Genomic DNA, 14,796 nt, shown 5'->3' with positions numbered 1-14,796 from the left:
TGAACCTTCTTTTCACCATGTATGATCATTATTCTTAACTGAACCTTCTTTTCACCATGTACGCTTATTATTCTTAACTGAACCTTCTTTTCACCATGTATGCTTAATATTCTTAACTGAACCTTCTTTTCACCATGTATGATCATTATTCTTAACTGAACCTTCTTTTCACCATGTATGCTTATTATTCTTAACTGAACCTTCTTTTTGCTATGCATGCTTATTATTCTTAACTGAACCTTCTTTTTGCCATGTAAGCTTATTATTCTTAACTGAACCTTCTTTTCACCATGTATGCTTATTATTCTTAACTGAACCTTCTTTTTGACATGTATGCTTATTATTCTTAACTGAACCTTCTTTTTGCCATGTATGCTTATTATTCTTAACTGAACCTTCTTTTTGCCATGTAAGCTTATTATTCTTAACTGAACCTTCTTTTCACCATGTATGCTTATTATTCTTAACTGAACCTCCTTTTTGCCATGTAAGCTTATTATTCTTAACTGAACCTTCTTTTTGCCATGTATGCTTATTATTCTTAACTGAACCTTTTTTTCACCATGTATGCTTATTATTCTTAACTGAACCTTCTTTTCACCATGTATGCTTATTATTCTTAACTGAACCTTTTTTCACCATGTATGCTTATTATTCTTAACTGAACCTTCTTTTCACCATGTATGCTTATCATTCTTAACTGAACCTTCTTTTTGCCATGTAAGCTTATTATTCTTAACTGAACCTTCTTTTCACCATGTATGCTTATTATTCTTAACTGAACCTTCTTTTCACCATGTATGCTTATTATTCTTAACTGAACCTTTTTTCACCATGTATGCTTATTATTCTTAACTGAACCTTCTTTTCACCATGTATGCTTATTTTTCTTAACTGAACCTTCTTTTCACCATGTATGCTTATTATTCTTAACTGAACCTTTTTTCACCATGTATGATCATTATTCTTAACTGAACCTTCTTTTTGCCATGTATGCTTATTATTCTTAACTGAACCTTTTTTCACCATGTATGCTTATTATTCTTAACTGAACCTTCTTTTCACCATGTATGCTTATTATTCTTAACTGAACCTTCTTTTTGCCATGTATGCTTATTATTCTTAACTGAACCTTCTTTTTGCCATGTATGCTTAATATTCTTAACTGAACCTTCTTTTCACCATGTATGCTTATTATTCTTAACTGAACCTTCTTTTTGCCATGTATGCTTATTATTCTTAACTGAACCTTCTTATCACCATGTATGCTCTTTATCCTCAGCTGAACCTTCTTTTCACCATGTATGCTTATTATTCTTAACTGAACCTTCTTTTCACCATGTATGCTTATTATTCTTAACTGAACCTTCTTTTCACCATGTATGCTTAATATTCTTAACTGAACCTTCTTTTCACCATGTATGATCATTATTCTTAACTGAACCTTCTTTTCACCATGTATGCTTATTATTCTTAACTGAACCTTGTAGACTTTTTGCTATGTATGCTTATTATTCTTAACTGAACCTTCTTTTTGCCATGTATGCTTATTATTCTTAACTGAACCTTCTTTTCACCATGTATGCTTATTATTTTTAACTGAACCTTCTTTTCACCATGTATGCTTATTATTCTTAACTGAACCTTCTTTTTGCCATGTATGCTTATTATTCTTAACTGAACCTTCTTTTTGCCATGTATGCTTATTATTCTTAACTGAACCTTCTTTTTGCCATGCATGCACATTATCCTCAGCTGAACCTTTGTATCACCATGTATGCTTATTTTTCTTAACTGAACCTTCTTTTCACCATGTATGCTTATCATCCTTTATACAGTCTACAGGTATGCTCATGATAAGGATCAAACAACAGATCAAACATAAGGTTAAAGATATCAATAGAGATACCTGATTAATGTCTGTTGGTTGTCATGAGATGTCATCTCCCAAGTGATAAGTTAAATCTATATTGGTCTGCATGTGATCATGGTACTTGTCCTAACTGCAGAGGCATTTTCAGGAAATGTTTGAAAGATCCAAGACATAAATATCAATGGCAAACATGATATCTTCAATGTTAGGTTCTTTAACTTTCCCATTCAGCATGCTACTCAAGCCTTACCTAAACAGCCATGTCAGCTCCATGGTTATAGTTGGCTACAGTAGATTGATAGGACATTCATTAACATGTTGCCACCAGCTGATGGCTAGTCAGTATCAAAGACCCTGATCAGGATATAAAGTAGGATTCACATGCAGCTGTCCATTTCTGACAAAATCCTAAGGCAGTCCAGTTTCACTGGCTGCTCATAACCACCCCAGTACCAAGATTCCAAACTATGCATGATCTTTGTAAAGTATTGTATGTCGAATAAACTAAACACTATAAATAAATTATAAGATTGAAAACAGTTGTTTTGTGGTCTAAATGTACTCTGCAAATAGTGTATTAATACAATGACCGTGCTGGAATAAATCCAAAATATTTCCACTTTCGCCTCTATATCACAATTGGTTTAATCCTGGGGTGACAATAAAGTTAATAATGACATAAAAACTTCAACTTAAACACTAATTAAGTAAGCTTTTTTTTTGTTCTATGGCACACTGATCAGTTAAAATAGACACAAACCTTTCACCCTCTTGGATGCATCCTCATCTGCTTTTTGTTGGCTTGAAAAAATAAAAAATGCATAATGTTAGAATTAGGAATCATTCATTGAAAATGTCTGTCCATAAATGTCAAGGTCATTCTTTGAATGGATGTTTCTGATAAGCTGAAAAAAGTAATAGTTGGAAGACAAATGTGACAAATGTTCAACTTTATGTTCCAGGGGGCATTGAAAAGCCACAATATAGGAGGACCAGCTAGCCCTTTTTCCACGCAAAGCAACTTTCATCAGCAAATGTGTTAACAAGCATCCTACAATGAATTTTAGTCATTAGTCTGAAGCTTGTGAAAGGATATCAGTTTAGTAACCTCAGGGAATAATAGTCCATATATTAGGACCAAATCTACTGATGTCCCAACTGGCATCAAGAAACAAGTTTGGACTAGTAAACTCATACTCTTATTTAAGTAATCTGTATCAAACGTCCTGACTATTCATGACTGCTGGAAATTCAACAGTCAGGGAGAGAATTTCTTGGCTCCATTAGATCATGAGCATAAAAAAGAAAATGATGTCATCCATATACTTTACCAGCACAGCTCTTCAGGACAAGAAACCCTTTCAAGTCTCAACTAGACGTTGGTTGTGTGGCCGATAACTTCTTAACATCTACTTTTAAATACAGATGTGTATCTTGGAAACTGAGAATAACGACTACAGGAATATCCTCTGATTTAATTGGGAGGTAGATATTAATTGTAGCCTTTAAGTCATGTGCATGACATATAACCTTCTAAGAAGGGTTGATTGTGATAATAATTGCAAAAATAATGCAATGGCACTGTAGCTAACCTAATAACTTGATCCCTGTAGTCAACAGGTTAAAGTCCTACTACAGTGGGTTTCAAGATTAGTACTGAAATAGTTAAGGATATTATTTGATAACAAAAATAAACAGACTGGATACCTTATTACTGTAGGTTTATTCATTGTAACAAAGCTATATACATGATGTATTTGCATTGATACATAAAAGTAACGTGAATTACAAACAAGTTTCAATACAGTTTTATGTAATATCACCTTCTGTCTCATCAAACTAAAAACAAATGGCAGAACAAACATATTCCTCTGAAAATCCATGTACACAAAATGAAAGTAGATGTCAATGCCAGCCATCTGTACTTTGTGTGGTTTTACATAGGCCAGTTGAGCAGATGTGAGGAGATTTAACAATGAAGGTTCTTGAATATGTAAAAATAACCGACTCTATTCCCCTGAAAATCTTAAACATTTTTAAAATTACATTAAAGTTAAAGGTAACTTACTGATGCTTATAAGGCTGTGATATTATGTCTATCATGAATGAATCCAGTCAAATGGTTGGGCTGACCTACCAAACTCAATGTTTGAAGCTCACAGTTTCAATGACATGGGGGTTCAGAGCTAATAATTAATTTATAATGGCTCCGGCTTTCAAATTATGAACCAGACAACTAACAGTTTAAGTATCCGCTTCATATTGCTAATAATACTTTTCGGATCATTGTCTATGGAAATTAATCACACACCCCCACAAGAATATGACATGATATCCACACAAATAAGCAAAGGAAATCCTGGACTTTCTGTAGTTAAGTATATTTGATGAAATGATATGTGCAATAGCACTGTGGCTCAACTGAATATTTAGTAAACAAAGATAGCCACTTAACAAAAGTTTATGTCAGCCTGGTTATTTTAATGTTGTCTGCATAAATATTGAGAAAACTAAAACTAACACAAACACTTAAATTTAATGATTTCAACAAAATATGTTATCATAAGGAGAAACACACGTGCCAAAGTTCTGCTCTACCAGTCTGGCCACTTCAGAGAAGATGTTTCTATAGCTAATTATGAATTTTGAGATAATTTCAAAATAGTCTAAAAAGCCCAACATTTAATTAAAAATTAAGATGGAGTGTTCATTCTCACATGATGATACACACAAAAAAATGTCATTATATTTTGTACATGGCCAAGGAATGGTGGCAAATATATTTTTCAATACGGCGGCTATGTTGGCCATATTGAAAATTGGATTCAAACCTCTTGAACAAGATCAGGAGTCATCATTGTGGAGAAAAAGCATGTGAGGCTCCCGCTTCATTGGTCAAGTAGTTTCTAAGGATATAAATGGTTTCAGTGGGGGGAAATGTATTTTGAAAACTTAGGAGCATGGCAAAAGTGAAAAAAATATCAAAATATAAAATATTTAAAATATGAGTCAGTTGATGTCACACAATTGGTACATGGCTTATGCTGTAATCTGTTGCCTTACCAACTGTAGTTATCCATAGTTACTAAAGCTAACCTTTCACATTAAACATATGAAATATTTAGCAGCTTAATAGAAATAAAAGGAAGAGAATTTATGGATGCCAACATCTTTATAATGAGGAACACAATGTTTTGGAGTATATACTTACTCCTTCATCAGGTGAAGGAAAGCTATGAGGCAGAGAGCATATATATGTACATGTAAGAACAACAAACATAATAAGATAACAAATAGTGGAAACTTTAACAAGGGATGCCAACAGATAAATGGCAATGATTAGCAATAGGCAAATGTAAGCCAGCTGGATGTGAATGCCAACAAAGATCAAAGCAATAAGTCCCAGGCACAGGGCAGATAGGTTCCCTGGTCATGGTTCATGGCTGGCCTGTGTCTCCTGATGTCAACAACTTCTTGTAGGTTTCTTTGTCACCAGTTGTTGTTGTTGGTAGACAGGACTTTGGTGGCTTCCCACATGATGGTATGGTCTTGGTTCTTGAGGATGTGTTCGGAAATATTGGATTTCAGGTCTTGCTTGTTGACAGAGGTCTGATGTTCTTTGAGTCTGAGGGTTTCTCCACCTGTACTGGTGGCCACAGTTGCAGGGGATTTGGTATAAACATCCTCAGGGGTTTGGATTTATGCTGCTTGTGCCTCTACCGTTGGCTTGTAGATGGGTCTTGGGGGACTTGAGGCTAGATGAGGTGACATCTATGTTGGCTCTGTACTTGATGAGGTAGGAAATCTGATGAGTGACGGGGGCTTGGTAGGGTATGGTGATTCTGATGGGTGATGGAGCAGGTTTGGGTCTGGAATCAGAGTTCTTGAGGGTCTTGCAAAAGGTTTTAGAGACTAAGTAAGGGAAACTTAGATAGTCCAGTTCACTGCTGAGGGCATCAGGGTGGCAAATGGATTTTATCTGGGGATGGTGGCAGGAGTTGTGTGGCTTGCAGTACACTGATGTTCTTGGTCCATCATCTGTGGTTTGGAGGGACACTTCTACGAATGGAAGGTGTTGGTTGGATTATTGAACTGGATTCTCTGAGGCTGGGCATTGAGATGATTTAGGAGCTCTGTGTGGTCATTCTGGTGGGCTATGGTGGTGAATGTGTCGTCTACTTTCTGCTACCAGCAGAGGGGTTGCAATGGTGCTGTGCTATGTGATTCTTTGAAGAATGTCATGAAGATTTCAATAAGTAGAGATAGAGGGGAGCCCATAGGCAGTCCATGCATTTGTTTGTAGATCTTGTTGTGGAAAGTAAAGCATACTCTTAAAAAAATGAAACGAAAGCCAGATTTATGTGAGGTAGGAAAATACATTTATATGAGGAACCATAGAAGGTATTAAGCCAAAACGTTGTGGCGAGGACACTTAGTGATTGTAGTCATCTCAGTTATCTGTACATAGGAAAAGTCCAAGATGAAAGTCAGCTACCATCAATAACACATACATCACCCGTTGGAATCGATAGTGGCCTGACATCTCCTGCCCATGGAAGAGATGAGTATGTGAATCACATTCTGGGGAATGGTAGCCCACTCGGTCTGCAACGCAAAACCAACTGCTGCAACGTCTGGGGTTGTGGTTGATGTCAGCGTAGTCGTTTATCCAATTAATCCCACAGGTGCCATTGATATGGACCAAACCTGTCCTGCCATGATGAGAGATATCCACCCACATCATAACGCTACCCCCACCAAACCTGTCCACTTCCTGTATGCAGTTTCCGGCGTAACATTCTCCCTGACGTCTGTAGACCTGTGCTCTTCCATCCCCTCGACAGAGGAGAAATCTTGATTCATCGCTGAACCAGACATCTCTCCATTGCAGTTGAGGCCATACCCTGTGTTGACGACACCAATGCAGTTGTTGTTGATGATGTTGTCGACTCAATATGATGCGCTGAAATGACATCTTGCTCGTATATCGCTGCTCTTAAACCGTTTCGTACGGCCTAGTCGGAGATTCTGCGCAGTCCGGGTATTTGGGATGCAGTTGAGGTTGCTGTGGTCATCCTTTCATGTAGGTGGCACAGTCGGATGTAGCGATCTTGGGTTGGGGGGAGCGGGTTCCCGACCTTGGACAATCACGTGTTGACCCATGCTGTAGAAACCAACCTTGTGATGGTGCTGGTGCTAATTTTACTTTTATGGCCAAAAATATCTGTTTTGCATTTCTTGTTTTGAAGAGTTGATGATGTGGCAAAGCAGCCAGAGACTAGGTTGATGATGCTGTCTATGGTGAGTTTGTCTTGGTCATTGATTCTATACTGCAGCTTGTTGTGGAGGATGTCAAGTGCTTCTTGTTGAGGGTTGTTGGTGAAGAGGTCGATTACATCATAGCTGACCATGGTGCCTGTGAGGTTAGCTTCTTTCATATTGTTGACAAAAGAGGAGGAGTCACTGATGTAGGATTTGCCATCTTTGTCTAAGGGAGCTAGAAGTCTGGAGAGGTACTGGGTGGTGTTGCAGAACACACACCATAACAGAAGCAGAACACGCCAGATTTCCTGCAGCTCGTCAACAACACCCTCTCTGACTAAACCACCTATCTCATCATCAAGAAAGACCCCACTGCTAAACTAGAATGCCAACATAAAAAGACTCTAAAAGACCTCCACCAGAACAGAGAGATAAATGACACCATCTTCCATCAGTTGAACCCCATCACCTATTATACAATTCTATTATACAATTCTATTATACAATTCTTGTATATGCTCTCTGCCTCATTGCATTCATTCACCTGGAAGGACTTGGCATATACTCCAAAAGTTGTGTTCCTCATAATAAAAAAGTTGACATCCATAAATTCTCTTCCTTATGTGTATCACTTCTAAATGCCTTTCAAAGACTTAATAGAAATATAGATGTAAATGTGTACTCTTAGCATTTTCCTTCTGTTACTTTGGTTACCTTCACTGCTGAAAAGCTTATTTTCGGGATTGAGTACAAGCTAGACCATGCATCATAAAACACCTACAAATTGTAAGTAGTGTTGCTAATATAAAAACCAGGATATAACAGTGCTAGTATACATTACATACACAGTTACGAAATGAAAATGAGAAAAATGTATGGTAACAGGAGAAATCGCTTGTTGAGAAGACAACACAACATGGTACGTGATTTACTTGTTTAGCGTGCAAGAATAGCAGCATGGATTTTTTTTAAAGTCATTATAAACTAGCTCAATGCCAAGTGAACTGTATTTAACATAGGCTTTGTAGTTGTAGAGGCGATGTAAAAAATGTAAACATTTAAGTTTCACAATAAACTGGAATTCATTTACAGTTACAAATAAATATAGACTGTATTTGTCCTTTGTTTGTTTTGAATGGTGACTGTCATGTCAGCTAGAAGTTGTTTACATTTTACTTGATCGATGTCACACAATCTTTAAACCTTCCTGTATGAAAAACCTGTGAGGCATTTAAATCCTCTGATATTATGGCTTTTGCTTGTTTTTTAGCTCATCACATAAGTTGTTGTTTCAGGTGTTTCTAGGTGTCAAATATGATTGTGACAGAATCGTTGCACATCATTATCAGAGAGCATAACATTATTTGCTAATGAGGATTGCAACAACTGAATGCACTTATGCCCACTCAGTATCATAAATGTTGCTGACGCATGAAGATTCCAGGGTAGAACAGGCCTTCAGTAACCCACGCTTGCTGTAAAAAGTGACTGCTTGTCCTAAGAGGCGACTAGCGGGATCGGGGGGTCAGGCTCAGTGACTTGGTTGATGCATGTCATTAATCCCAATCACTGGATTGTTTGGTCCAGACTCGATTATTTACAGACAGCCATCATATAGCTGTAATATTGCTGAGTGCAGCGTTGAACAACAAACAAACATAAATGTTGTTTGAAGATCAAAGAATTAGGCAGATGCATAGGTACACTTGGTCAACCCAACATCACACTGCAAACATCTTTGGTGTCAGCCAAAGTTGGATTATCAGGGCATGGAATCGATACCAGACGCTTGGACATTCCAAAACACAGCGGACAGATTTCTATAACAGATCGTTGCAAGACGTCAACGTTTGGTGACTGCCACCAGAATGACCTGCAGAACGCCAGATGTGTTAATGTTAAAACTCAGTACATAATCGTCTTCATGAGGTTGGTCTCATGGAGGGTATGCATTCGCATCCCACTGACCAGACATCACAGGCAGGCATGTTTGGATTGGTCAGATCAATTTGACAGATGAGAACTGGTCTCCAGTATTTTTCACTGTTGAATTGACATGACTGCTATGGAGAGGGCTCAATCATGATTTGGGGTGGGATCAGTAGAGCTGGAAGAACCGATCTCCATGTCCTACAGCGGTACACGATGACAGGTGTGCACTACAGGAATGAAATTCTGGATGTGTTAGCTAGCCTGTATGCTGGTGCAACCAGATTAGGCATTATCCTCATGGATGATAACGCATGACCTCATTCACCAGACCTCAACCCAATTGAACAGGACAGGACAGGACAGGACAGGACAGGACAGGACAGGACAGGACAGGACAGACACATATATAGAATGAGCTGTAGACCACCCTCTCACAATTCCCTGTCCTGTCAACTCTACAGAAACTTGTAAAACAATCTTCCCTTGGCAACCATCCAGACATGACACAGCGATGCCAGATCCATCACATGGATCAAATACACACTTCTGAGAGATGTATTTTTTCACAATGACTTTGTCTTCATGTTTTTATATGTTTCAATTTGGGTCACATACTCTCATTCTGATTGGTGATCTGACTGATTGTTGGTCACGTTGTTTGTTGGCATTGTGTGGCACATCACAACAGACTTTTGGTCATAAAACATGTCATTACACTAAAAACCCTTTGATCAATTTTTTTGCAACTCAAATGATCAGTCTTCTCTGCTGCACTGCCACCTGCATGTTACATAACATGTAATATCATATCAGACCTGGAGTTATAACCCAATCTGAAATTGAAAAATTACCCCAGACAAGAGAAATGCCAAACGCTACTTAATGATTGCTATATATATCCAAAACACCATCTTCCTAATAAACACACAGAGGTAGGACAAATACCAGTTTAAGATATGAACTTGATATGTCCATAAGCTTTGTAAGGTACTCTGAAGGACTGAGTGGTGCTACCACCAATTAAACATGTAATAAAGTGAATGACGACAAAGACACGAGTGTTAGGTTATACTAAATAATGAAGCATTGATGACAACAAGTTATGGTGATTATTGAATTATATTCAGTTCAGAGGCCAGAAAAAGGTTAATGTTTAATATTATCTTAAAACATGAGATATACTTGTAAAAGTCAAGCTATGATATACTGAAATGCGATCCATATCAATCTCAGTCATCATGTCACCCTAACTCAATTTCACGGCAGGTACACCTTGTTATCAAACAATAAGTCTCCACCATTCTTTCTGTTGGTTTACTGTGAAGAAGCTCATTTACATGCACCCTCTTGTAATACTGAACTTTTCATAGATCATACAATAGGCAATCAGTGTTCAGACATTGTCTCAAAGTCTATATCAGCAGTCCTTACAGATGGTGGCCCAGTCCCTCATCGCGCTCAGTTGCCTCAGCCAGCTGATGAACCTTAGTGGGCAAAGTCGGACAACAGGGAAGATACTAGAGCCTGTTGCTACTTTAAAATATGATCTGAATTCTGTGGTGAGTATGTTTTAGAGACAATTGCCAGGACAGGCCATGCAAATGCATACTTATCTACAAGCTAACTATGTATTGAACATTATCCTAAACTGAAATGCAAAGGACATTTTGTGTGAGTGAGTGAGTATGGTTTTACACTGCTTTTAGCAATATTCCAGAAATATCACGGCGGGGGACACCAGAAATGGGCTTCACACATTGTACCCATGTCTGGAATCGAACCCGGGTCTTCGGCGTGACGAGCGAATGCTTTAACCACTACGGTACCCGACCGCCCAAAGGACATTTTGCAATAGAACATGAAATACAGGTACTCACATGCTTGGCTTCAACGTCTTTATCAGAGTATCAAAGTCGAGAGGGAGACTTGCCAGAGGATCAGCATCAACCTCTTCACCACCACCTACTTTGCCACTTGTTTCAGCCTCCATACTGTCACTCGTATCTACAGCTGCATCAAGCGTGAACTCTATTTCCCCCTTGCCCATACCCAACAGCAGCTGATGGAACATCTCCCGCACCACCTCCTTGTCAGCAACCATGCTCTGTGCTGACTCTTCATCAGCATGCCAGAACACAAACAAAAGAGAGCCACTGAAGATTCCAGTCATTTTAGCGCCATACTTTTCGAAAGTTTCCACAATTAACTTCCTGATAGGCGAAAAGAGGCTGTGTGACATGAGTGACAGTACTTCTCCATACATGCTCTCAAACAGTTCCTTCAACTGTAGTGTCCACAATGATTTCCCTGCCTTAACTTCCTCATTCCCCTTTTCGTCATTTCCCTTCCATGTGAAGCTGAGCAGTGGTTTAGTGGCATCTCTCACTGTTATGAAAATACAAAATACATATGAAAAGGAAGTATTAATAACAAATTAACAAGAACAACAAAATAAGTAAGTCAGCCACAAGGGTATTTAGTAAAATCACAGACATATACTGGCACCCTACCTGTTAGAACACCAGTCTCCTTTACAGTTGATAAGAAGTCCTTGTTTACTTCTATGTTGACAATACTGTTGTTTGGACCGCACTGGATATATGCTCCATGGACCTCTTGAAAATATATTCCACTCTCACCGACACCAAAATAACCCTCTGTTTGTGTAGAACTAGCTATCATCTTTGAAGATTTAGTTACAAAATGGTCAGAGGTATCCTCATCCTGCTTCTTTGACCTGTGGTGAGGTTCGGACATGTTGGTTTGTGAGGTATTTTGTGGATGCTGTTTTTTGTATTTGTGCGAAGAAGAACTTCCTCTTGTGTGCTGAGCTACATTGGCTGCCATTTCCCCATCATCTTCCCCTGTTCCATCTTCTGGACTGGCAATCTGTTTCCTGTAGGTTTGTGCATTCAGATCTAGAGTACTGTTGGTCGTATAAGATCCTTCTGTTTTCAATGGTATTGCTTCATACAAATCACCCCTAGATTTATCTGCCACAGAAACATCACAGAGTCAGTGTACTTTGTCTCATAACAAGACAGAGTCATGAACATGGGCATCATAACGTTATTCTCTAAGAACTGTTTTCATATCAAGCAGGAGGATCTGATTTGCTGATTTACAGACAACAAGGAATTGGACTTGTCATTAACAGAACAGAAAGGACCCCTAAATGTGTCAGATGTCAACAATGAAATAAAAATCTAAGTACTGATCAAAGTTGAGTTATCTGCAAATTGAATCTGGGTCAAACTTTTAATCACTTATGGGGCACAAAGGGGAACAGGTGGCCCAGGTGATGTAAGATTCTCAATAGTGATAAAGTGTCTCAGAGCTGCATCAATTTGGGGTTTCCTCAATATTAAGCTTGTATAACAACAATATTGCTGATATGCTGATACGTTTGTTAAATCTTTATTTGAAATTATAATGACTTTTTCAATATAATTACAACGTTTTTCATCTTTTATTATTGAATATCTGCGAATACCGTAACACTCTTGCAGTCCGACTTCGCAATGTGTCATTGCCTTTCACTTCCTGTTTCGCCTTATCTACGGGTCATATCATTTTCTTTCATATTTCAATGGTAAAGTTAATACCTCTATTTTTCTGCGGTCATATACGGTATCTCTCGATGAACAGTGTGTATCCTATACTGTTTTGACAAGTACATTGACAAGCTGGTGCTCTGGCTGTTGTCTACTATGACAGGGGAACTGTTCTCCTGGGTACTTATCAGCTAAATTGTGCTGACATTCATACCTGTTGGTTCCTGCTCCTGAACTGCCTCCACAGTCTGTGGCAGATTGGTCCGTGGCTGACTGGTAGACCTCTCTATTCCTGCTCCTGTATATCACACAGTAAATCCAAATTCAAATATTTTACTCCCTATACCTATCTTCACAGGATGCATAAATATTCACAACCATACATTAGCAAAGCTTTACATTCAGAGATACAGGATTCTGATATGCTTGCTTAAATGCTTCCCTCACTCGTACCAAGAATTTAGAAGCCTCAACACTGATTTGCTAATCAAAAAGTTCAACTCCTATGGACATGTCCTCGGATCTTCACACAGGAAGGTGTCAGTAACAGATCTAATTTTAATGAGACTGAGAGTAAATCAAACAGTAAAGTTCAGAAGAGTCAGAGATCATTATCAATCAGATAACCAAAACATGAAAACCCTGAAGGAAAAAAGAATCTGTATTCATGAGTAGTGCAACCTCATTAAAATCAGATCTTAGTGCTCGCTACCTCTACACAAATATCTTAGGACATCCCATTACAGGTCAAGTAAGAACAACCTTCGTGAAATTTGAACAAATGAACTAAATAACATGAAGTCGACATTAGTCAATCAGAAAGCGCCTTTCTCAAGCTTTACTGCACTAGTTTGAAATTGCTTCGAAAAGCATTGATTCAAAATTTGAAAATTGAACAAAAAAAGTCGGGAATGTCTAATAGATGGCCGAGATGGTAAGGCAGTAACTTCCCATTAGCGAGAGATAGACGATCATTTTGACAGAATCGGTCATACAGTCCATAATGGTAATTCGAAAAGCCCTTTGTTTACTCTGGATTAGGTTGCCTGATTAGAAAACGCATTCCAACTGTCACTTTCCTGATCTGGTAAGCGATACACTGATTGGTCTGATGAAAAGTTTCTGATGTGATGGGATGAATGTTTAGTGGTAGCATAACTAATTAGGTAACTAAGATCTGATTTTAATGAGCTTGTGACTAGTGTCACCTTGTGAAAGCACTACACTTTACATGTGAAATTGCAGGAAAATTGTACTTCTACCATCTGCCTTATCTCAGTTTACTCCTGTTAATGTCAGCCAACCTACTGATTAATGGTGCAGAAAATGATTCTAGAGAATGGAAGGTTGTTGGTGATTTTCAACAGTACACATACATGCATGCAAACATATTGTACACTCAGAATGTATTTGGATCACATCTGTATCAAAAGATGTATTTCTCTTTTCCAATGGCATTTTGGAAACTGGTTTCAAACAACTAAACATATAAAGCTTGAAAAACTTGTCAATTACAATATAATTTCCTGATATCTGACAATTAAAACATGAGTATCAAGTGAGCTAGAAAAGTATTCTCTCACTCACACTTTTACAACACAACCACATGTTAACCATTCATTTGATGTACCTTTTCTTTTGGTGTTCACTGAAACAGTTTGATTACTGCTGCCTGTTTGAGCCTTGCCACTCTCCCCCAGCATGTACAGTTTACATTTACTTGGAGCAGTGTTTTGAACCTGCCCTTCTGCTGTTTCAGATTTGTTGTTAAAGATGTGAACAGTTGGTATCGCTGATGCTTGAAGTTGAAAACACAAATGCCAAGTGACATGAATTTCATCCAAATAACAATGAACATCATGTATTTTTTTTAAGATTCTATTTGTATTATTGTTTATGAACATAATTGGAAACTGCTAACTGAATAATAAAATATGTGACTGATTTGTCGTCTTTGCTTAAAACAACAGATATAAATATTTCAATCTCTGAAGAATGTTTTGTGGCATATGCTATTCCTGTCAACTTCGTCCAGTCATTGGGATATTCCCTGCCGGTCCCTGCAATAAGCATGACTGGCCCTTATCAAGTAAGGTGACATGAAACACTCCCATAACTTAATGTATGCTCAATTATTTTCATGAGATTCAATGATAAATAAAAAAGGTAGAAAAA

General features: G+C 38.0%; 1 protein-coding gene across 3 annotated transcripts in view; it reads right to left on the bottom strand.

The window, feature by feature from the left end:
• Nucleotides 1–14,796, bottom strand: part of LOC139478472 (uncharacterized) — a 71,494-nt gene that overhangs the window by 33,239 nt on the left and 23,459 nt on the right. For all 3 annotated transcript variants that reach the window (XM_071260946.1, XM_071260957.1, XM_071260964.1), the window contains 5 exons: nt 14,252–14,419; nt 12,836–12,919; nt 11,578–12,060; nt 10,945–11,452; nt 2,634–2,674 (listed from right to left, as the gene is read on the bottom strand). In XM_071260946.1, coding sequence (XP_071117047.1) covers nt 2,634–2,674; nt 10,945–11,452; nt 11,578–12,060; nt 12,836–12,919; nt 14,252–14,419 — 1,284 coding nt within the window. The remainder of the gene's footprint in view (nt 1–2,633; nt 2,675–10,944; nt 11,453–11,577; nt 12,061–12,835; nt 12,920–14,251; nt 14,420–14,796) is intronic.

This window comes from Haliotis cracherodii, unplaced genomic scaffold (genome assembly GCF_022045235.1).
Source record: "Haliotis cracherodii isolate W230 unplaced genomic scaffold, xgHalCrac1.p SCAF_1, whole genome shotgun sequence".
In the NCBI taxonomy this organism is placed as follows: domain Eukaryota; kingdom Metazoa; phylum Mollusca; class Gastropoda; order Lepetellida; family Haliotidae; genus Haliotis; species Haliotis cracherodii.
Note: the sequence above shows the minus strand (reverse complement) of the source record. Positions and strands in the feature narration are given on the sequence as shown.